The 25,013-nt window shown below is 40.8% G+C and overlaps 1 protein-coding gene across 1 annotated transcript in view; it reads right to left on the bottom strand.

Moving 5' to 3' along the window:
- Positions 1 to 25,013, bottom strand: part of LOC134844950 (uncharacterized) — a 44,098-nt gene that overhangs the window by 5,560 nt on the left and 13,525 nt on the right. Inside the window, exon 5 of the mRNA XM_063861776.1 lies at positions 5,364 to 5,525. Within this exon, the coding sequence (XP_063717846.1) occupies positions 5,364 to 5,525 (162 nt within the window). The remainder of the gene's footprint in view (positions 1 to 5,363; positions 5,526 to 25,013) is intronic.

Genomic DNA, 25,013 nt, shown 5'->3' with positions numbered 1-25,013 from the left:
ATTACAACAAGAACTAAATCGAACAAAACATCAAAGACAAAATCAAAAACCAACTACCACTATCACACGCTCTATGGACAGATTGACTAGTTGAAGGCATCAATCGTTCAATATGATGTTTAATTAATGGGGATGATAAAAATCACACTGAATGAACAACAGATTTAAAAAATAATCCCACTTGCATTTAGTTCACAAACCAAAACAACATTTGGGTTATCTCCTTATGAATTGATTTTTAATCAAAAGCCACGTAAGCCAATAATGTTCACCGCCAACGCCTCAAAAAAAGTACAAGGGCATTGCCAATTATTGCCAACCAATAAAAGACTTAATTGATAAAATTTACCACTTCATATTTAGTTTTGATATCATTTTCATCATCCACAAACCTTGAAAATAGCATCCGGTACTCATACAGAATGAAATTTGAACAGAAACAAAAATAAAAAATGAAATTTATCTGAAAATTGCATTGAAACTTTTAGGAAGACAGACATCTGATTCTCAAAAAAAAATCACGCTTTACACCAGCTTTCGGTTTAAAAACAAGAGCTTTTGTAATAATTCCGAATTTTATAATACAGAAAAGTATTTCAGAGAAAAAAAACCTATCAAAAAATGACCATATCAATTTATTGATAAGCCTACAGATAAATTATACAAACTAATTGATTCAAACAAAAAAGAAATTACACAACACAGAATTTTCGTGCTACCATTTTATCCAAAAAAGCACTCCGCGAGCTAAAACATTTATACTCCTTTTCCGGACTCCACATTGTTGAAACGTCTCTAATAAACAAGGATAAAAAACCTGACATTCCCAAAAAATGTTACCGCAATCATTTAAAAACAATTAAAAGTATCTCAGAAAAACTCTCTAAAGACACCACCACTACACAAAGAACACAGAGAGAGTTGCAAAACAAAATTCCAATACCCGGAATAAACGAAAAAACATACATTAGAATAAGTTGAGAAAATCCCATTCCTTGTTCAACATCACTGCTATTGTTATCCGACATAACTACAACTTGAACTAAGACAATAATTTTCACTTCAAGACATTCCAGTCAAAAATAAGCAATACCCTTGTAATTGACAACTTAAATATTTACCTGATGATAGTTACAATCCCCTCCTATCAATCAGTACCCAAATCAACAATATTGAACAAAATCAGACACCAGAAACCCCAGAAGAAAATAAGTAAATAAACCTTAAGCAAAAATTAATAAGGTCAATAAGCCTAAAACAACCACTTTTCATACCACTAAAACTGTTTCACAAAATTATTTCTTAAAGTTTTTACAAGTTGAACCATTTCAACTTTTTTGAAGAAAATCAGATAGAAATCCATATGGAAACATACAATGTGTCGATAATATTATAGCACGTTTTAAAATATACCCTGAAAGAGAATTAGCATGCAAGTTTTGAAAACCACCTTTTGGAACTCAGTAATCAGAAAATAAGTCGAATATCAAAGAAGATTTCATTTGAAAAGAGGAAAACTCATTATTCTCATAACCACTCAAAGTTAAAACAGAAAATTGTGACGGTACGCGACCTCAGAATATATTACTAATGAATAATACAAATTCTGGCGCATTCCATTTTGACATTGATCTTGATATCAAACTCGATTATAATATCAGAGGAATTTTTTAAGAAATGCCAATATTTTCAAGAACTTTTAAAAAATGGACACAATCCAAAAACAATCTATTGACCAAAATCTTAAACATTTGCAGAAACAGCCGGTTACACACATATCTAAAAATACGAATACGATGGGCCGTTCTATGCAGCTAGAAGGAACACAAATATTACAACCCTTAGCCTTAGCAGATTTGAAAACACATTATGCAGGATACCTACTCTCAATCAACCACTCAACTGTTTTTGATAACAAAGGAAACATCTTCTTTTTTTACTATACATGCACTAAAAAGTCTCACCATTTACGTACTTGAAGATAAAAGATTTTATAAAAAAAACACTTATGTTTTACAAAAATTAAAATCTTTCTGTCGACACGACGTACCTTTTTTTGGGATACCGTCGTACCCTGCTGTTCAGAATAATGCCACAACGTAGTATAATTTAATCCCAGCAAAGATGAATAATTTTTCTCACACCATACCCCACCTTAATACCTCCTTCAAAGAAATTTTCACCTGAAAACAAACGTGCAATTACTCGAAACTCCAATATAAGTTTCCAACCCATAGGCCTATTCTCTATGTCAGATATAAAACATCACATATTTACACAACATTTTTAAGAATTTTAAAAAAATAGACACAATCCAAAAACAACCTATAGACCAAAATCTTAGAACACTTGCAGAACAGCCGTATACACACAATTCTAAAAATACGATAACAGGGGACATTTAAAAAAATTTAAAGATTGAATTTATCTCAACGGAAAAAAAATCCACCCACAAGTTGTCTCACCAATTATTATATTGAGTTTTTGCACATAAAAAAATGAATTAATAGCATTTTTAGAATGGCTCCATTAGATCCTAGAAAGATTGACTGTGTTTTACGTAATTTAGTTTCATAGGATTTTCATTCTCATTTCTGGGGGGAATATGTAGCACATTTGCAATCCGCACACAAGTCAAAAGACCAGCTCAGGTAGCAACAGTATTTTTACAGGATTTTTTTGGAATGCTTTCCGCATCTATTAACAAAAATCTCAAATAGACAAAAAAGTCTAAAAAACACAAAAAAGTTTTTCGTTCTCAGAACGATCATCTTTTTAGCCCACGATGATCCGTCAAATTTGATCACTCAATCGTTGATAAAAGAAAAACGCCTTTTGATGAACATTCACAACACTAAATTCAATCAAAAGTTTTATATCCTAATACAGAATAGCAACCTTGAATTTTTAACCACTCCTGAAGAAGTCAGCGTGATCCGCGCACCAGATCTACGATGGCTTTTTTAACGTACTAAAACTGTCGTTCAAAAGCTTGCAAAACTTGTAATACACTCACTCACTCACAATTGGACTTTTTTTTGGAACCCGACACACAGTAATAATGCAGTTTTATACCTCACTAATTAGTTTTTAATATTTAACTCACCATTTTTCTACGTGTGTTTAACCATTACCTTTTGAACTTCACAAGTAACTTCTGTGAAATCAATAACAAATCGAAAAAAAGCAAAAAAAAATCATACAATTTTCTTTTTAACACATTCAATCAAAAATGCTTTTCACAAAGCAATTGTTTAAAAATGAGTAAAAACTATTATACGATATTACCTTTTTTATGTGTGCGTTCTTTTCTATTTTTCGATTTTGCTGTTTGGCCCACATTTCACGCACTCTTTACACACAATTCAGCGTAACTCGCCAATACCGTGTTCGAGAATAAATGAAATTGTAGTCTAAAAAACTAACTGATAACAACTTTGACTCGCTTTCAAACGTTTCAAAACTTTCCCTCTACCCGGTAAGAAGAAGGAAGTAAAGCTAAATTTAAAGAACCATCGCAGTTTACTATGTGCAGTAATCCATATGTACAGGAAAGTCTCACGGTACCCAATTAAACTGGATAAGAAATTCTTTTGAACCCTAATTCAAGATGTTAGTAAGACCAAATAAAACGCTTATAAAACCAAAAAAAAACACAAGTTAAAATTAATTCATTTTTGAGAAAAGTTATACATTAATAGAGACTCTTCTCAAAGAAAAACACAAAAAAAATTTCTCCTCTAACCTCTACCAGCTACATGTTTGGACCCCTACATCGACAAAACTTTTACTAAGTGAAACTGTATTGTGAGGAAATATTTAAAATAACCGAACTAATTGGAACGCTTTGGGTAAAAAACTAACAAAGGATCACAACTAAAACTGAAATTACTGAAAGGTGCATATCTATATGTTTAATGGCCAACTAAATATTGAACTCAGAAATACGTATTCTAATTATTTGGCGCTTCACTCCGTGAAGTCAAACCCTATCTCAATATTTGATAAATAGTTGAGAATTCACGTAATCTTTCTCTCTACCTAATGAAATCGACACATCACTACATCAATTGTGCATCCTCGACACGATCATTCAACTCACTACAGTACTCGCAAATCTCGACTCCTTCGACGATAACAACTATTTCACAAAAACGAGCAATTGCTACTCTTCTCTATTCCCTCTCCTCAAAGAATCTTTTCAAAAAAGAAATTAGAATTCACTCAATTCATCTCTCACTCAAATCAACTTAAGCCTTAAAAATCTTCCTAAGCCCCGGATGAGTGGACCAGTTCAAAATAAGATTTATCTTAATTATTTTTTCGTTAACTATGACTGTAAAATACTTAGAACTAACCAATCTTGATCGCGACTAAAACTTGAAATAATTTGCAAGGCTGAAACTATTTATGGTTTCAGCCAGAGAAAAAAAGTAACCTAGAAAGCAGTTACTCTTCCTCTCCTCTAACCTCGCAAAAAATCAGTATATAATAGATCTATTGAGACTAGGAGTTATAAGATTAGGATTGGGATTGGTATTAGACTGAGAAGTTGCACGAATCTATCCGGCCAAAAATAAGTTAGCGTGACAAACAGACGGTGTACCTTTTCCGAAATTTTTTTATAAGAGAACCACTGCGGAGTTAAACTCACTTTTTGGCTTCTACACTCCATAAATCAGTACAAAGCAGGAACATCACAAGCAGGGCTAAAAACCCTAAAATATTTATATATAAATCTATCAAAATATCAATAAATTTTTTCTCAAAATTAAACTGATTAACCTTGTTATTAGTTTATTTTTTCTTATTTCTGAAGAAAAATTTTTTATTTCGGAATAATTGTTTGATTTGGAACAACAATGAGTGCACAAAAATTCGCCGCGCATAAGCCATTTGCATTACCTTTTCACAAACACAGAGATCGCTTTCTATGCGCTTTCTATCTGCCCACAAAATTGCTAAATTGGCAATATTTAAACGACATTAGTGTTATCAAAAATGGTCCATGTTAGAACTGTTGTCTAGCTTGGTCCCAATTAGTCGATATTTTAGATAAGTTTAGGGTTTAAAATTACACCAACTTGATTTTTCCGCGCCCTCCTGAAGCTCTATAAAGTCCCTAGCTGCTTTAAAACTGCTATTTAGTGAAGGAACAAACCAAAAAGCCGTTTTAATCAAAAGCGTTTTAGAAAAATTTGAAGCTAAGAAAAATTATACTAAAACTGAGGTTGGTCTCAAAACTGGGCGTTGTAAAATAGTGCCAAAGGGCAACTGCTAATGTCAAAACTGGTCTCAATAAAAAATAGTCCCCTTTCATAGATATTCCTTACTCTCTTCCAAAGCCTGAGATTTTTGCTTACTCTTTGTGAGTTTGGGTCAGTTGCTCGCCGGCCAAGATTCGGTGCAGTAGTGCGTTTCACAGGAGAGAGGTTGTAGATGAGTCTCGCGGTCATTGCGGCCACCAGCACCAGAGCAGGTATTCCCAGAATAGTGATCATTGGAACGTACAGTTTGTACGAGACCTCGAAGTTCTTTGTTTTTTTTTTACTAAGGTTTATAACTAAGCAAATGAGTTTAGGGAAGTAGGGAGAAATGGGAGGACAGAAAATTCATCGTAAGTTTAATGGGTAAATCCCGTTGTTTGAGCGTCATGAAGTACCAAGTAAGAAAGCATATTCTATTGGTGGTAGAACTTGACTGAAATTGCAATTTATTTTTGAGAGGAACCAGGTTGATCAAAAACTTATTATAATGCAGTTTCTTTAAATTAAAATGGTTTTATTTAAACTAAAGCCTTAAGGCAGAAAAATTAGCAATAAAATGTAGGTATGAAAATTTTTTTTATCTTACAATTATCATATACGTAATAAAATACGCCGGATCTACAACTAATATGCATAGTTTCCTCGAAAATCTGAGTTGGACAGTCGGACCGTGGGTCGCAAAGTTGCGTCGGATCCAGAACCAAATTGCAAAGTCGAGTCGAGTGAGCGTGTCTGGAAAGTCTACACATGTTTTCCAGACGTTCCCGACCCATGTTTAGTTTATCGCGACCAAAATTTGACAATTCTTGACTTTCGCGGCCCATGTCTAGACTCGCTACCAAATTTTGGTATGTCCAGACTTTCGCCACCCACGGCGCGACTCATGCTCAGACTTTCCAGACTCAAGTGCTCGGACTATGCAATTTGGATGTTGATCCGTGTGCGACGCTACTTTCAAAGTCTGGATATGAGTTTAGGACCTCGACCAGGGGAAATTGCATAACAATATTTTTTCCTTGCATTTTTTTTGAATGGAATTGTATGACAAACATTCTTCGTGTATGGAGGTCGAGCCGATGTAGGTTGCTGGCTTGATAGGTTTTCAACTTTTCTGTTATCGAACAATGTTAGCAGACTAAAGAGGAACTCCTACAAAATAAAAAAATCGCGAGCTATGTACCAATCTAAGATTTTAAGATTTAAGATTTAAGATCATTTATCCACGAGGGATAGGACCAACATACGAATCTAAGCACTTCCGATGGATAAGCACAACAACTAAGATGCAAAATGTAAAAACAAATCCCACAAACACATTTTTCGATATACCACGACTTGGCAAAACAAAACAAATTGGCCACTTCAGAACAGACTGACGGCGCGACTTAAAAAAATACCTAAGCGGCGCGACTGAAGAAAAGACTGACGGCGCGACATAAGAAATGAAATGACTGATGGCGCGACTCAATAAAAGACCTAAGCGGCGCGACTGAAGAAAAGACTGACGGCGCGACATAAGAAATGAAATGACTGATGGCGCGATTTGAGAAAAATCTGGCGGCGCGACTTAAGAAAAGACTGACGGCGTCACTTAAGAAAAGACTGGTGGCGCGACTTAAGAGAAGACTGACGGCGCGGCTTAAGAACAGACTAACGGCGCGAATTAAGAAAAGTCTGATGGCGCGACTCAAGAAAAAACTAATGACGCGACTCAATAAAAGACCTAAGCGGCGCGACTGAAGAAAAGACTGACGGCGCGACATAAGAAATGAAATGACTGATGGCGCGACTTGAGAAAAATCTGGCGGCGCGACTTAGGAAAAGACTGACGGCGCGACTTAAAAAATGACTGGTGGCGCGACTTAAGAGAAATCTGACGGCGCGAAATTAGAAAAGACTAACAGCACGACATCGGAAAAGACTGACCGCGCGGATTAAGAAAAGATTTAAGCGGCGCGGCTTAAGAAAAGATTTTAACGGTGCGACTTAAAAAAAGACTGACGGCTCGACTTAAGAAACGACCTAAGCAGCGCGATTTAAGAAAAGACTGACGGGGCGACTTAGGTAAAAACTGGAAGGCGTGATTTAAGAAAAAACTGACGGCGCGACTTACGAAAAAATTTAAGCGGTGCAACTTGAGAGAAGACTGACAATGCGACTGTAGAAAAAACTTACTGCGCGACATAACAAAAACCTAAGCGGCGCGACTTAAAAATAGACTGACGGCGCGACTTAAGAAAATACTGAGAGCAACTTAAGAAAATACTGAGAGCAACTTAATAAAAGACTGACGGCGCGACTTAAAAAAATACTAACTGCGCGACTTAACAAAAAAACTGACGGCAAGACCTAAGCAAAGACTGATGGCGCAAATTAAGAAAATACAGACGGCGCAAATTAAGAAAAGACAGACGGCGCGACTTAAAAAAAAAGACTGAGGGCGCGCATTAAGAAAAGATTTACGCAGAACGAGTTAACAAAAAAAACAACGCGACGGCTGGAAAAGAAAAGACTGACGACGTGATTTAAGAAAACACTGACGGCGCAATTTAAGATCAGACTTAGGCGGCACGACTTAAGAAAAGATTGACGGTTTGACCTAAAAAAATACTGACGGCGCGACTGAAGAAAAGACTGAGGGCGGGGAATAAGAAAAGATCTAAGCGGTGCGACCTTCCAAGAATTGACGCTGCGACTTAAGAAAAAACAGACGGCGCGATTTAAGAAAAGATTTAACCGGCGCAACTTGCGAAAAGACTTAAGCGGCGCGACTAAAGAATAGACTTAAGTGGCACGACTTAAGAAAAGACTTACGGCGCGACTTAAGGAAAGACTTACGGCTGGACTTAAGAAAAAAAACTGACGGCGCGACTTAAGAAAAAACTGACGGTGCGACTAAGGATAAGACTGACGGCGTGACCTAAGAAAAAAACTGACGTAACGACATAAGAAAAAACTGACAACGCGATAAGAAAAGACTGAGGGCGTGGAGTGAAAATGACTGAAGCAGCGCAAATCAACAAAAAACTGACAACGCGACTTAAGAAAAGACAGACTTCACGGCCTATGAAAACACTGACAGCGCAATTTAGGAGAAAACTGACGGCATGGTTAGGAAAATTCTTAAGCGGCAGGACTAACGAAAATTTTAAATGGCGCGACCTAAAAAAAATTTGACGGCGCGACTTAAGAAAAAAATGACGGCGTGACTTAAGAAAAGACTGACGGCGCGATTTACGAAAAGACTTAACCGGCGCAACTTGCGAAAAGACTTAAGCGGCGCGACTAAAGAAAAGACTTAAGTTGCGCGACTTAAGAAAATACTTACGGCGCGAATTTAAAAAAAAACTGACGGCGCGACTTAAGAAAAGATTAAATGCGCGACTTTAAAAAAGACTGACGGCGCGGTTTAGGATAAGTCTGACGGCGTGGCTTAAGAGAGAAATTAGGTGGACCGACTTAAGAAAAAACTTAAGGGGCGCAACTGAAGAAAAAACTGACGGCGCGACTTAAGAAAGTACTGACAGCGCGACTTAAGAAAAGACTGAGGACGCAGATTTAAAAAGACTGAAGTAGCGCGAGTTAACAAAAAACTGACAATGCGACTAAGGAAAAGACCGACGGCGCGATTCAGGAAAAGACTGAGGGCGTGGCTTAAGAAAATTTTTAAGCAGAATGGCTTAAAAAAACCTAAAATAGCGCGACCTTAGAAAAAAATTGACGGTGCGACTTAAAAGTAAACTGACGGCGTGACTTAAAAAAAAGATTTAAGTGGGGCGACTTAAGAGAAGACTAACGACGTGACTTAAAAAAAGACTTACTGCACGACTTAAGAAAATACCTAAGCGGCGTGAATCAAGAAAAGACTGGCTTCACGACTTCAGAAAGTACTGACGGCGCATCTCAACAAAATTTTAAATCGACGCGACTTAGAAGAAGACTGACGACGCGACTCAAGAAAATTCATACTGCGCGACTTAAACAAAACTGACAGCGTGACTTAAGAAAATACAGTCGGCGCGACTCATAAAAAAACACTGAAGTCTCGACTTACAAAATACTAACGGCGCTACTTAAGAAAAGACTGCAGGTGCGACTTAAGAGAAGACTGACGGCGCGACATAAGAAAAGACTTATCCGGCGCAACTTAGGAAAAGACTTACGGCGCGACTTAAGGAAAGACTTACGGCTCGACTTAAGAAAAAAACTGACGGCGCGACTTAGGAAAAAACTGACGGTGCGACTAAGGATAAGACTGACAGTGTGACTTAAGAGAGAACTTGAGCGGACCGACATAAGAAAAAACTTAAGGGGAGCGACCTAAGAAAAAAACTGACGTAACGACATAAGAAAAAACTGACAACGCGATAAGAAAAGACTGAGGGCGCGGAGTGAAAAAGACTGAAGCAGCGCGAATCAACAAAAAACTGACAACGCGACTTAAGAAAAGACTGACTTCACGGCGTATGAAAAGGCTGACCGCGCAATTTAAGAAAAGACCGACGGCGCCATTTAGGAAAAAACTGACGGCATGGTTTAGGAAAATTCTTAAGCGGCACGACTAACGAAAATTTTAAATGGCGCGACCTAAAAAAATTTGACGGCGCGTCTTAAGAAAAAAAAATGACGGCGTGGCTTAAGAAAAGACTGACGGCGCGACTTAAGAAAAGATTTAAATGGCGCGACTTAAAAGAAGACTGACGACGTGACTTTAAAAAAAGACCTAAGCTGCGCGACTTAGGACAAGACTAACGGCACGACTTCAAAAAAGACTGACTGCGCTACTTAGGAAAATACTGACGGCGCAACTTAAGAAAGATTAGCTGCGCGACTTAAATAAAGACTGACGGCGCGACTTAAGAAAATACTGACGGCGTGAATCAAGAAAAGAATGACGGCACGACTTAAGAAAGGACTGACTGCGCGACTTAAGATACGACTGACGGCGTGGCTTAAGAAAAGACTGACTTCACGACTTAGAAAAAGACTGACAGCGCAATTTTTTGCGGCCCGACTTAAGAAATAACTTAAAGCGCGCAATTTAATATAAAAATGACGGCGCGACTCAAGAAAAAACTTACTGCGCGACTTAAGAAAAGACCAAGGCGGCGCGATTTAGGACAACACTGACGGCACGACTTCAGAAAAGATTTAAATGGCGCGACTTAAAAGAAGACTGACGACGTGACTTAAGAAAAAAAAAGACCTAAGCTGCGCGACTTGGGACAAGACTGACGGCACGACTTCAGAAAAGACTGACGGCGTGAATCAAGAAAAGACTGACGGCACGACTTAAGAAAGGACTGACTGCGCGACTTAAGATAAGACTGACGGCGTGGCTTAAGAAAAGACTGACTTCACGACTGATAAAAAAGACTGACAGCGCAACTTTTAGCGGCGCGACTTAAGAAAAAACTTAAAGGGCGCAATTTAATATAAAAATGACGGCGCGATTTAAGAAAATGTTTAAGCGGCGCTAGTTAAGATAAGAGTAACGACCCGACTAAGGAAAAAACTTACTGCGCGACTTAAGAAAAGACCAAAGCGGCGCGATTTAGGACAAAACTGACGGCACGACTTTAGAAAAGATGACGGCGCGCCTTAAGAAAAATCTGACGGTGTAATTCAAGAAAAGAGCGACAGTACGACTTAATAAAGGACTGACAGCCCGTCCTATAAAAACAATTAAGTAGCGCGACTTAAAAGAAGACTGAAGACGCGACTGAAGAAAAGTCCTACTGCGCGACTTAAGAAAAAACTTACAGCGCGATTTAAAAAAAGACTGACAGCGCGACTTAGGAAAAGACTGACCGCGTGACTTAAGAAAAACCTTAAGCAGCGCGACTTAAAAAAAATTTTAGTTGCATGACCGAAGAAAAAATTTGACGGCGCGATTTAAGAAAAAACTAGCGGCGCAATTTAAGAGAGAACTTAAGCTGAGATACTTGAGAAAAACTGATGGCGAGACTTAAGAAAATACTGACGGCGCGCGCGACTTATGAAAAGACTGAGGACGCGGGTTAAATAAGACTTAAGCAGCGCAAGAAAACAAAAAATTTACAACACGACTTAAGGAAATGCTGATCGAGCGACTTGAGAAAAAATTGCCGATGTGATTTAAGAAAAGCCTGACGGCGCAACTTAAGTTAAGACTGACGGCTGGACTTAAGAAAAACCATAAGCGGCGCGACTTAAGAAAAAACTAAAGTTGCATGACCGAAGAAAAAATTTGACGGCGCGATTTAAGAAAAACTAGCGGCGCGATTTAAGAGAGAACTTAAGCTGAGATACTTGAGAAAAAACTGATGGCGAGACTTAAGAAAAGATTGAGGACGCGGATTAAATAAGACTTAAACAGCGCGAGATAACAAAAAATTTACAACGCGACTTAAGGAAATGCTGATCGAGCGACTTGAGAAAAAATTGCCGATATGATTTAAGAAAAGCCTGACGGCGCAACTTAAGTTAAGACTGAAGGCGGGATTTATGAAAAACCTTAAGCGGCGCGACTTAAGAAAAAACTAAAGTTGCATGACTGAAGAAAAAATTTGACGGCGCGATTTAAGAAAAACTAGCGGCGCAATTTAAGAGAGAACTTAAGCTGAGATACTTGAGAAAAAACTGATGGCGAGACTTAAGAAAATACTGACGGCGCGCGCGATTTTTGAAAAGACTGAGGACGCGGATTAAATAAGACTTAAGCAGCGCGAGATAACAAAAAATTTACAACGCGACTTAAGGAAATGCTGATCGAGCGACTTGAGAAAAAATTGCCGATGTGATTTAAGAAAAGCCTGACGGCGCACTTAAGTTAAGACTGACGGCAGGACATAAGAAAAACCTTAAGCGGCGCGACTTAAGAAAAAACTAAAGTTGCATGACCGAAGAAAAAATTTGACGGCGCGATTTAAGAAAAACTAGCGGCGCGATTTAAGAGAGAACTTAAGCTGAGATACTTGAAAAAAAACTGATGGCGGGACTTAAGAAAAGATTGAGGACGCGGATTAAATAAGACTTAAGCAGCGCGAGATAACAAAAAATTTACAACGCGACTTAAGGAAATGCTGATCGAGCGACTTGAGAAAAAATTGCCGATGTGATTTAAGAAAATCCTGACGGCGCAACTTAAGTTAAGACTGACGGCGGGACTTAAGAAAAGACCTAACCGGTGCAACCGGGGAAAATTTTTAAGCGGTGCGAATTAGGAAAAAACTTGAGTTGCATGACCGAAGAAAAAAGATGACGGCGCGATTTAAGAAAAAACGAACGGCGCGATTTAAGAGAGAATTTAAGCGGAGAGACTTGAGAAAATACTGACGGCGCGACCTAAGAATAGACTGAAGGTGCGACTTAAGAGAAGACTGACGCCGTTACTTAAGAAAAAGCTGACTTTACGACTTATGAAAAAACTGACAGCGCGATTTTAAAAAAAGAGTGACGGCGCGACTTAGGAAAAGACTGACCGCGTGTCTTAAGAAAAACCTTAAGAGGCGCGACTTAAGAAAAAACTAAAGTTGCATGACCGAAGAAAACATTTGACGGCGCGATTCAAGAAAAACTAGCGGCGCGATTTAAGAGAGAACTTAAGCTGAGATACTTGAAAAAAAACTGATGGCGGGACTTAACAAAAGATTGAGGACGCGGATTAAATAAGACTTGAGCAGCGCGAGATAACAAAAAATTTACAACGCGACTTAAGGAAATGCTGATCGAGCGACTTGAGAAAAAATTGCCGATGTGATTTAAGAAAAGCCTGACGGCGCGACTTAAGTTAAGACTGACGGCGGGACTTAAGAAAAGACCTAACCGATGCAACTGAGGAAAATTTTTAAGCGGTGCGAATTAGGAAAAAACTTGAGTTGCATGACCGAAGAAAAAAGATGACGGCGCAATTTAAGAAAAAACGAACGGCGCGATTTAAGAGAGAAATTAAACGGAGAGACTTGAGACAATACTGATGGCGCGACTTATGAAAAGACTGAGAACGCGGATTAAATAAGACTTAAGCAGCGCGAGATAACAAAAAATTTACAACGCGACTTAAGGAAATGCTGATCGAGCGACTTCAGAAAAAATTGCCGATGTGATTTAAGAAAAACCTGACGGCGCGACTTACGTTAAGACTGACGGCGGGACTTAAGAAAAGACCTAACCGGTGCAACTGAGGAAAACTTTTAAGCGGTGCGAATTAGGAAAAAAATTGAGTTGCATGACCGAAGAAAAAAGATGACAGCGCGATTTAAGAAAAAACGAACGGCGCGATTTAAGAGAGAACTTAAGCGGAGAGACTTGAGAAAATACTGACGGCGCGACCTAAGAATAGACTGAAGGTGCGACTTAAGAGAAGACTGACGGCGTTAATTAAGAAAAAGCTGACTTTACGACTTATGAAAAAACTGACAGCGCGATTTTGAAAAAAGACTGACGGCGCGACTTAGGAAAAGACTGACCGCGTGTCTTAAGAAAAACCTTCAGCGGCGCGACTTAAGAAAAAACTAAAGTTGCATGACCGAAGAAAAAATTTGACGGCGCGATTTAAGAAAAACTAGCGGCGCGATTTAAGAGAGAACTTAAACGGAGAGATTTGAGACAATACTGATGGCGCGACTTATGAAAAGACTGAGAACGCGGATTAAATAAGACTTAAGAAGCGCGAGATAACAAAAAATTTACAACGCGACTTAAGGAAATGCTGATCGAGCGACTTCAAAAAAAATTGCCGATGTAATTTAAGAAAAGCCTGACTGCGCGACTTAGGTTAAGACCGACGGCGGGACTTAAGAAAAGACCTAACCGGTGCAACTGAGGAAAATTTTTAAGCGGTGCGATTTAGGAAAAACTTGAGTTGCATGACCGAAGAAAAAAGATGACGGCGCAATTTAAGAAAAAACGAACGGCGCGATTTAAGAGAGAACTTAAACGGAGAGACTTGAGACAATACTGATGGCGCGACTTATGAAAAGACTGAGGACGCGGATTCAATAAGACTTAAGCAGCGCGAGATAACAAAAAATTTACAACGCGACTTAAGGAAATGCTGATCGAGCGACTTCAGAAAAAATTGCCGATGTGATTTAAGAAAAGCCTGACGGCGCGACTTAAGTTAAGACCGACGGCGGGACTTAAGAAAAGACCTAACCGGTGCAACTGAGGAAAATTTTAAGCGGTGCGAATTAGGAAAAAACTTGAGTTGCATGACCGAAGAAAAAAGATGACGCGCGATTTAAGAAAAAACGAACGGCGCGATTTAAGAGAGAATTTAAGCGGAGAGACTTGAGAAAATACTGACGGCGCGACCTAAGAATAGACTGAAGGTGCAATTTAAGAGAAGACTGACGGCGCGATTTCAAAAGAAGACTGACCGCGTGTCTTAAGAAAAACCTTAAGCGGCGCGACTTAAGAAAAAACTAAAGTTGCATGACCGAAGAAAAAATTTGACGGCGCGATTTAAGAAAAACTAGCGGCGCGATTTAAGAGAGAACTTAAGCTGAGATACTTGAGAAAAACTGATGGCGCGACTTATGAAAAGACTGAGGACGCGGGTTAAATAAGACTTAAGCAGCGCGAGATAACAAAAAATTTACAACGCGACTTAAGGAAATGCTGATCGAGCGACTTGAGAAAAAATTGCCGATGTAATTTAAGAAAAGCCTGACGGCACGACTTACGTTAAGACTGACGGCGGGACTTAAGAAAAGACCTAACCGGTGCAACTGAGGAAAAGCGGTGCGAATTAGGAAAAAAAATGAGTTGCATGACCGAAGAAAAAAGATGACGGCGCGATTTAAGAAAAAACGAACGGCGCGATTTAAGAGAGAACTTAAGCGGAGAGACTTGAGAAAATACTGACGGCGCGACCCAAGAATAGACTGAAGGTGCGACTTAAGAGAAGACTGACGGCGCGATTTTAAAAAAAGACTGACCGCGTGTCTTAAGAAAAACCTTAAGCGGCGCGACTTAAGAAAAAACTAAAGTTGCATGACCGAAGAAAAAATTTGATGGCGAGACTTAAGAAAATACTGACGGCGCGCGCGACTTATGAAAAGACTGAGGACGCGGATTAAATAAGACTTAAGCAGCGCGAGATAACAAAAAATTTACAACGCGACTCAAAGAAATGCTGATCGAGCGACTTGAGGAAAAATTGCCGATGTGATTTAAGAAGAGCCTGACGGCGCGACTTAAGAAAAAACTGACCGTGCGACGTGAGAAAAGACGGATGGCGCGATTTAAGATAAGAACGACGGCGCGACTTATGAAAAGACTGAGGACGAGGATTCAATAAGACTTGAGCAGCGCGAGATAACAAAAAATTTACAACGCGACTTAAGGAAATGCTGATCGAGCGACTTGAGAAAAAATTGCCGATGTGATTTAAGAAAAGCCTGACGGCGCACTTAAGTTAAGACTGACGGCAGGACATAAGAAAAACCTTAAGCGGCGCGACTTAAGAAAAAACTGACCGTGCGACGTGAGAAAAGACGGATGGCGCGATTTAAGATAAGAACGACGGCGCGACTTATGAAAAGACTGAGGACGAGGATTCAATAAGACTTGAGCAGCGCGAGATAACAAAAAACTTACAAGGCGACTTAAGGAAAGGCCGATCGAGAGAGTTGAGAAAAAATACCCGCTGTGATTTAAGAAAAACTTGACGGCGCGACTTAAGTTAAGACTGGCGGCGTGACTTAAGAAAAGACTGGCTTCACGATTGAGGAAAAGACTGACGGCGTGACTTAGGAAAAGACTGAAGGCGTGATTTGAGTAAAATCTTGAAAGGCGCGACTTAGGAAAAAATTTAAGGGGCGCGACCTAGGAGGAAATTGACGGCGTGACTTAAAAAACAACTGACGGCGCGACTTCAGAAAAGACCGAGGACGCGGATAAAAAAAGAATTAAGCAGCGCCAGTTAACAAAAACTGACAACGCGACTTCAGAAAAGACTGATCGAGCGACTTGAGAAAAGACTGACGGTGAGATTTGAGGAAAGACTGACGGCGCGACTTAAGAAAAGACTGACGGCGCGACTTAAGAAAAGACTGACGGCGCGACTTAAGAAAAGACTGATGGCGTGACTTAAGAGAAATCTTAAACTGCGCGACTTTACAAAAAAACTTAAGGAGCGCGACCTAAGGAAAAGCTGGCGGCGCGACTTGAGAAAAAGCTGACGGCGTGACATAAGGTAAAACTTATGCGGAACGACTTGAGAAAAACTGGCGGCGCGACTTAAGAAAAGACTGACGGCGCGACTTAAGAAAAGACTGACGGCGTGACTTAAGAGAAATCTTAAACTGCGCGACTTTACGAAAAAACTTAAGGAGCGCGACCTAAGGAAAAGCTGGCGGCGCGACTTGAGAAAAAGCTGACGGCGTGACATAAGGTAAAACTTATGCGGAACGACTTGAGAAAAACTGGTGGCGCGGCTTAGGACAAGACTGACGGCGCGACTTCAGAAAAAACTGAAGGCGCCACTTACGAAAAGACTGACGGCGGGATCCAAGAAAAGACTGAACGCATGACTTAAGAATGGACTGACAGCTTGTCTTAAGAAAAGATTTAAGAGGCGCAAATTAAAAGAAGACTGACGACGCGACTCAAAAAAAGTCCTACTGCGTGATGCAGAAAAAACTGACGGCGCGACTTAAGAAAACCTAACGGCGCTAATTAAGAAAAGACTGAAGGTGCGACTTAACAGAAGACTGACGACGCGACCTAATAACAGACTTAACTTATGAAAAGACTTTTAATAATGACTTATGGAAAAACTGAGGACGCGGATTCAATAAGACTTAAGCAGCGCGAGATAACAAAAAACTTACTGCGCGACTTAAGAAACGTTATTGGGAAAAGATTTAAGCAAAAAACGACCCGACTTAAGAAAAAACTTACTGTGCGACTTGAGAGAAGACCTAAGCGGCGCGACTTAATAAAAGGCTTACGGCGCGACTCAAGAAAAAGTTTAAGCGGCGCGACTCAAGAGAAGACTTACAACCCGACTTGAGAAAAGACTTACTGCGCGACTTAGGAAATTACCTAAGCGGTGCGACCCAGGACAAGACTGACGGCACGACTTCAAAAAGACTGACAGCGCAATTTAAGAACAGGTTAACTGCGCAACCCAATAAAAGACCGACGGCGCGACTTAACAAAAGACTGACGTCGCGACATAAGAAAAGATTTAAGTGATGCGACTTAAGAAAATACTGACGGCCCGACCTAAGTAAAGACAAGTAGCGCGTTTTAAGAAAAAACTGGCGGCGCGACTAAACAAAAATCTGACAGCGCGACTGAAGAAAAGACTGAAGGCGCGACTTAAAAAAAAAGACCTAAGCGGCGCGACTTAAGAAAAGACTGACGGCACGACTTAAGAAAAGGCTGGCGACGCTACTAAACAAAAACTGATGGCGCGACTTAAAAAAATACTGAAGGCGTGAATTAAGAAAGGACCTAAGCGGCACGAATTAAAAAAAACTGACGGCGCGAATTAAGGAAAAGCTGACGGCGCAACTTAAGAAAAGACTGGCGGCGTGACTTAAGAAAAGACTGGCTTCACGATTGAGGAAAAGACTGACGGCGTGACTTAGGAAAAGACTGAAGGCGTGATTTGAGTAAAATCTTGAAAGGCGCGACTTAGGAAAAAATTTAAGGGGCGCGACCTAGGAGGAAATTGACGGCGTGACTTAAAAAACAACTGACGGCGCGACTTCAGAAAAGACCGAGGACGCGGATAAAAAAAGAATTAAGCAGCGCCAGTTAACAAAAACTGACAACGCGACTTCAGAAAAGACTGATCGAGCGACTTGAGAAAAGACTGACGGTGAGATTTGAGGAAAGACTGACGGCGCGACTTAAGAAAAGACTGACGGCGCGACTTAAGAAAAGACTGACGGCGCGACTTAAGAAAAGACTGATGGCGTGACTTAAGAGAAATCTTAAACTGCGCGACTTTACAAAAAAACTTAAGGAGCGCGACCTAAGGAAAAGCTGGCGGCGCGACTTGAGAAAAAGCTGACGGCGTGACATAAGGTAAAACTTATGCGGAACGACTTGAGAAAAACTGGCGGCGCGACTTCAGAAAAGACTGACGGCGCGACTTAAGAAAAGACTGACGGCGTGACTTAAGAGAAATCTTAAACTGCGCGACTTTACGAAAAAACTTAAGGAGCGCGACCTAAGGAAAAGCTGGCGGCGCGACTTGAGAAAAAGCTGACGGCGTGACATAAGGTAAAACTTATGCGGAACGACTTGAGAAAAACTGGTGGCGCGGCTTAGGACAAGACTGACGGCGCGACTTCAGAAAAAACTGAAGGCGCCACTTACGAAAAGACTGACGGCGGGATCCAAGAAAAGACTGAACGCATGACTTAAGAATGGACTGACAGCTTGTCTTAAGAAAAGATTTAAGAGGCGCAAATTAAAAGAAGACTGACGACGCGACTCAAAAAAAGTCCTACTGCGTGATGCAGAAAAAACTGACGGCGCGACTTAAGAAAACCTAACGGCGCTAATTAAGAAAAGACTGAAGGTGCGACTTAACAGAAGACTGACGACGCGACCTAATAACAGACTTAACTTATGAAAAGACTTTTAATAATGACTTATGGAAAAACTGAGGACGCGGATTCAATAAGACTTAAGCAGCGCGAGATAACAAAAAACTTACTGCGCGACTTAAGAAACGTTATTGGGAAAAGATTTAAGCAAAAAACGACCCGACTTAAGAAAAAACTTACTGTGCGACTTGAGAGAAGACCTAAGCGGCGCGACTTAATAAAAGGCTTACGGCGCGACTCAAGAAAAAGTTTAAGCGGCGCGACTCAAGAGAAGACTTACAACCCGACTTGAGAAAATACTTACTGCGCGACTTAGGAAGTTACCTAAGCGGTGCGACCCAGGACAAGACTGACGGCACGACTTCAAAAAGACTGACAGCGCAATCTAAGAACAGGTTAACTGCGCAACCCAATAAAAGACCGACGGCGCGACTTAACAAAAGACTGACGTCGCGACATAAGAAAAGATTTAAGTGATGAGACTTAAGAAAATACTGACGGCCCGACCTAAGTAAAGACAAGTAGCGCGTTTTAAGAAAAAACTGGCGGCGCGACTAAACAAAAATCTGACAGCGCGACTTAAGAAAAGACTGAAGGCGCGACTTAAAAAAAAAAGACCTAAGCGGCGCGACTTAAGAAAAGACTGACGGCACGACTTAAGAAAAGGCTGGCGACGCTACTAAACAAAAACTGATGGCGCGACTTAAAAAAATACTGAAGGCGTGAATTAAGAAAGGACCTAAGCGGCACGAATTAAAAAAAACTGACGGCGCGAATTAAGGAAAAGCTGACGGCGCAACTTAAGAAAAGACTGTCGGCGTGACATAAGAAAAGATTTAAGTGGCACGACTTGCAAAAAAACTGACGGTGCGACCTAAGTACAGACAGGTAGCGCCTTAAGAAAAGACTGGCGGCCTGTCCTAAAAAAACTGACGGTACGACTAAAGAAAAGATTGACGGTGCGACTTCAAAAAACCGATGGCGCGAATTAAGAAAAAAGTAAAGTTGCATGACCGAAGAAAAAATTTGATGGCGAGACTTAAGAAAATACTGACGGCGCGCGCGACTTATGAAAAGACTGAGGACGCGGATTAAATAAGACTTAAGCAGCGCGAGAAAACAAAAAATTTACAACGCGACTCAAAGAAATGCTGATCGAGCGACTTGCCGATGTGATTTAAGAAGAGCCTGACGGCGCGACTTAAGAAAAAACTGACCGTGCGACGTAAGAAAAGACGGATGGCGCGATTTAAGATAAGAACGACGGCGCGACTTATGAAAAGACTGAGGACGAGGATTCAATAAGACTTGAGCAGCGCGAGATAACAAAAAACTTACAAGGCGACTTAAGGAAAGGCCGATCGAGAGAGTTGAGAAAAAATACCCGCTGTGATTTAAGAAAAACCTGACGGCGCGACTTAAGTTAAGACTGGCGGCGTGACTTAAGAAAAGACTGGCTTCGTGATTGAGGAAAAGACTGACGGCGTGACTTAGGAAAAGACTGAAGGCGTGATTTGAGTAAAATCTTGAAAGGCGCGACTTAGGAAAAAATTTAAGGGGCGCGACCTAGGAGGAAGTTGACGGCGTGACTTAAAAAACAACTGACGGCGCGACTTCAGAAAAGACCGAGGACGCGGATAAAAAAAGAATTAGGCAGCGCCAGTTAACAAAAACTGACAACGCGACTTCAGAAAAGACTGATCGAGCGACTTGAGAAAAGACTGACGGTGAGATTTGAGGAAAGACTGACGGCGCGACTTAAGAAAAGACTGACGGCGCGACTTAAGAAAAGACTGACGGCGCGACTTTAAGAAAAGACTGACGGCGTGACTTAAGAGAAATCTTAAACTGCGTGACTTTACAAAAAAACTTAAGGAGCGTGACCTAAGGAAAAGCTGACGGCGCGACTTGAGAAAAAGCTGACGGCGTGACATAAGGTAAAACTTATGCGGAACGACTTGAGAAAAACTGGCGGCGCGACTTAAGAAAAGACTGACGGCGCGACTTAAGAAACAATTAACTGCACGACTTAAGAAAAGAGCTAAGCGGCGCGGCTTAAGACAAGACTGACGGCGCGACTTCAGAAAAAACTGAAGGCGCCACTTACGAAAAGACTGACGGCGTGATCCAAGAAAAGACTGAACGCATGACTTAAGAATGGACTGGCAGCTTGTCTTAAGAAAAGATTTAAGAGGCGCAAATTAAAAGAAGACTGACGACGCGACTCAAAAAAAGTCCTACTGCGTGATGCAGAAAAAACTGACGGCGCGACTTAAGAAAACCTAACGGCGCTAATTAAGAAAAGACTGAAGGTGCGACTTAACAGAAGACTGACGACGCGACCTAATAACAGACTTAACTTATGAAAAGACTTTTAATAATGACTTATGGAAAAACTGAGGACGCGGATTCAATAAGACTTAAGCAGCGCGAGATAACAAAAAACTTACTGCGCGACTTAAGAAACGTTATTGGGAAAAGATTTAAGCAAAAAACGACCCGACTTAAGAAAAAACTTACTGTGCGACTTGAGAGAAGACCTAAGCGGCGCGACTTAATAAAAGGCTTACGGCGCGACTCAAGAAAAAGTTTAAGCGGCGCGACTCAAGAGAAGACTTACAACCCGACTTGAGAAAAGACTTACTGCGCGACTTAGGAAATTACCTAAGCGGTGCGACCCAGGACAAGACTGACGGCACGACTTCAAAAAGACTGACAGCGCAATCTAAGAACAGGTTAACTGCGCAACCCAATAAAAGACCGACGGCGCGACTTAACAAAAGACTGACGTCGCGACATAAGAAAAGATTTAAGTGATGCGACTTAAGAAAATACTGACGGCCCGACCTAAGTAAAGACAAGTAGCGCATTTTAAGAAAAAACTGGCGGCGCGACTAAACAAAAATCTGACAGCGCGACTTAAGAAAAGACTGAAGGCGCGACTTAAAAAAAGAGACCTAAGCGGCGCGACTTAAGAAAAGACTGACGGCACGACTTAAGAAAAGGCTGGCGACGCTACTAAACAAAAACTGATGGCGCGACTTAAAAAAATACTGAAGGCGTGAATTAAGAAAGGACCTAAGCGGCACGAATTAAAAAAAACTGACGGCGCGAATTAAGGAAAAGCTGACGGCGCAACTTAAGAAAAGACTGTCGGCGTGACATAAGAAAAGATTTAAGTGGCACGACTTGCAAAAAAACTGACGGTGCGACCTAAGTACAGACAGGTAGCGCCTTAAGAAAAGACTGGCGGCCTGTCCTAAAAAAACTGACGGTACGACTAAAGAAAAGATTGACGGCGCGACTTCAAAAAACCGATGGCGCGAATTAAGGAAAAGCTGACAGCGCGACTTAAGAAAAACTGACGGCGCGACCTAAGTAAAGACAGTTAGCGCGTCTTAAGAAGAGTCTGACTGCGCAACTTAAGAAACGACTGGCGGCGCGACTAAACAAAAACTGACGGCGCGACCCAAAAAAAAGACTGAAGGCGCGACTTAAGAAAAGACCTAAGCGGCGCGACTGAAGAAAATACCTAAGCGCCGCGACTTAAGAAAAGACTGACGGCGCGACTTAAGAAAAGAAAGACGGATTAACTTAAAAAACGACTAAAGGCGCGACTTAAAAACTTTCAGTGAACTGATTTAAGAAAAAAACGGACGGCTCGACTTTAGAAAATACTGACAGCGCGACTTAAAAAATATTGACGGCGCGACTTAAGAAAAGACTTAAGCGGCCTGAATTTAGAAAAGACTTAAGCAGCGCGACTTAAAAAAAAACTGACGGCGCGACATAAGAAAAGATTGATCGAACGACTTACGAAAAAACTGACGGCGTGATTTAAGAAAAAACTGACGGCACGACTTACGAAACGACAGACGGCGCGTCTTAAGAAAAGGTTTTTTCTGCGCGACTTGAAAGAAGACTGGCGGCGCGACTCAAGAAAAATGCTGCTGCGCGACTTAGGAAATTACTGACGACGTAACTTAAGAAAAGACTTAAGTGGCGAGACTTAAGAAAATACCGACGGCGCGACTTAAGAAAAACCTGAAGGATTAGCTGAAAAAAAGACTGATGGCACGACTTAAGACAAAACTTAAGCGAAGCGATTTCAAAAAATTGGACGGCGCGACCACAGAAAATACTGACGGCGCAACTTATGAAAATACTGACAGCGCGACTTAAGAAAAGACTTACGCGGCCTGAATTAAGAATAAACTGACGGCGCCACTTAAGAAAAGAGTGACGGCATGATCCAAGAAAAGACTGAATGATCAGCTGAAAAAAAAAGACTGATGGCGCGACTTAAGAGAAAACTTAAGCGAAGCGATTTCAAAAAAAACGGACCGCGCGACTTAAGAAAATACTGAAGGCGCGACTTAAGAAAAAATTGACGGCGCGACTTAGAAAAAAAACTTTGAAAGCGGATAAAGAAAAGAATTAAGCAGCGTAAGTTAACAAAAAATTGACAACGCGATTTGCGAAAAGACTGATCGAGCAACTTAACGGCTGACTGCGCGACTTAAGAAATGACCTAAGCGGCACGACTTAGGACAAAACTTACAGCACGACTTCACAAAAGACTGATGGCACGACTTAAGAAAAGATTGACGGCGCAACTTGAGAAAAGATTCACTGTGCGACTTAACAAAAGACTGACGGCTCAACTTAAGAAAATACTGACGGCGTAACATTTAAAAAAAGATTTAAGTGGCGCGACTTGAGAAAAGACTGACGGCGAAACCTAAATGAGGACAGATGGCGCGTCTTAAGAAGAGTCTGACTGCGCAATTTAAGAAAAGACTGAAGGCGCGACCTAAGGAAAGAATTAGACGACCTGAAAAAAGAAAAGACTGTTGGCGCGACTTAAGAAAACACTGAAAGTGGATAAAAAAAAGAATGAGCAGCGCGAGTTAACAAAAAATTGACAACGCGACTTGCGAAAAGACTCATCGAGCAACTTGAGACAATACTGACGGCGTGATTTTAAAAAAAAAGTATGACGGCACGACTTAAGAAAAGACTTAGGCGGCCTGAATTAACAAAAACTTAAGCTGCGCGACTTAAGGAAAAGACTGACGACGTAACTTAAGAAAAGACCTAAGCGGCGCGACTTAAGAAAAAACTGACGGCGCAACCTAAGTAAGGACAGGTGGCGCGTCTTAAGAAGAGTCTGACTGCTTAACTTAAGAAAAGACTGAAGGCGCGACCTAAGAAAATACTTAGGCGGCCTGAATTAAGAAAAGACTGACGGCGCAACTTAAGTAAGAACAGGTGGCGCGTCTTATGAAGAGTCTGACTGCGCAACTTAAGAAAAGACTGAAAGCGCGACTTAAGAAAACACTGAATTCGGATAAAGAAAAAAACTAAACAGCGCGGATTAACAAAATATTGACAACGCAACTTTCGAAAAGATAGATCGAGCAACTTGAGAAAACACTGACGTTGTGATTCAAGAAAAATATGACGGCACGACTTAAGAAAAAATTGACAACGCGACTTGCGAAAAGACTCATCGAGCAACTTGAGACAACACTGACGGCGTGATTTTAAAAAACAGTATGACGGCACGACTTAAGAAAAGACTTAGGCGGCCTGAATTAACAAAAAACTTAAGCTGCGCGACTTAAGGAAAAGACTGACGACGTAACTTAAGAAAAGACCTAAGCGGCGCGACTTAAGAAAAAACTGACGGCGCAACCTAAGTAAGGACAGGTGGCGCGTCTTATGAAGAGTCTGACTGCGCAATTTAAGAAAAGACTGAAGGCGCGACCTAAGGAAAGACTTAGACGGCCTGAAAAAAGAAAAGACTGTTGGCGCGACTTAAGAAAACACTGAAAGTGGATAAAGAAAAGAATGAGCAGCGCGAGTTAACAAAAAATTGACAACGCGACTTGCGAAAAGACTCATCGAGCAACTTGAGACAACACTGACGGCGTGATTTTAAAAAAAAGTATGACGGCACGACTTAAGAAAAGACTTAGGCGGCCTGAATTAACAAAAAACTTAAGTTGCGCGACTTAAGGAAAAGACTGACGACGTAACTTAAGAAAAGACCTAAGCGGCGCGACTTAAGAAAAAACTGACGGCGCAACCTAAGTAAGGACAGGTGGCGCGTCTTATGAAGAGTCTGACTGCGCAATTTAAGAAAAGACTGAAGGCGCGACCTAAGGAAAGACTTAGACGGCCTGAAAAA

This window comes from Symsagittifera roscoffensis, chromosome 4 (genome assembly GCF_963678635.1).
Source record: "Symsagittifera roscoffensis chromosome 4, txSymRosc1.1, whole genome shotgun sequence".
In the NCBI taxonomy this organism is placed as follows: domain Eukaryota; kingdom Metazoa; phylum Xenacoelomorpha; order Acoela; family Convolutidae; genus Symsagittifera; species Symsagittifera roscoffensis.
The sequence above is the reverse complement of the archived record's forward strand: the minus strand, read 5'-3'. Positions and strand labels throughout refer to the sequence as shown.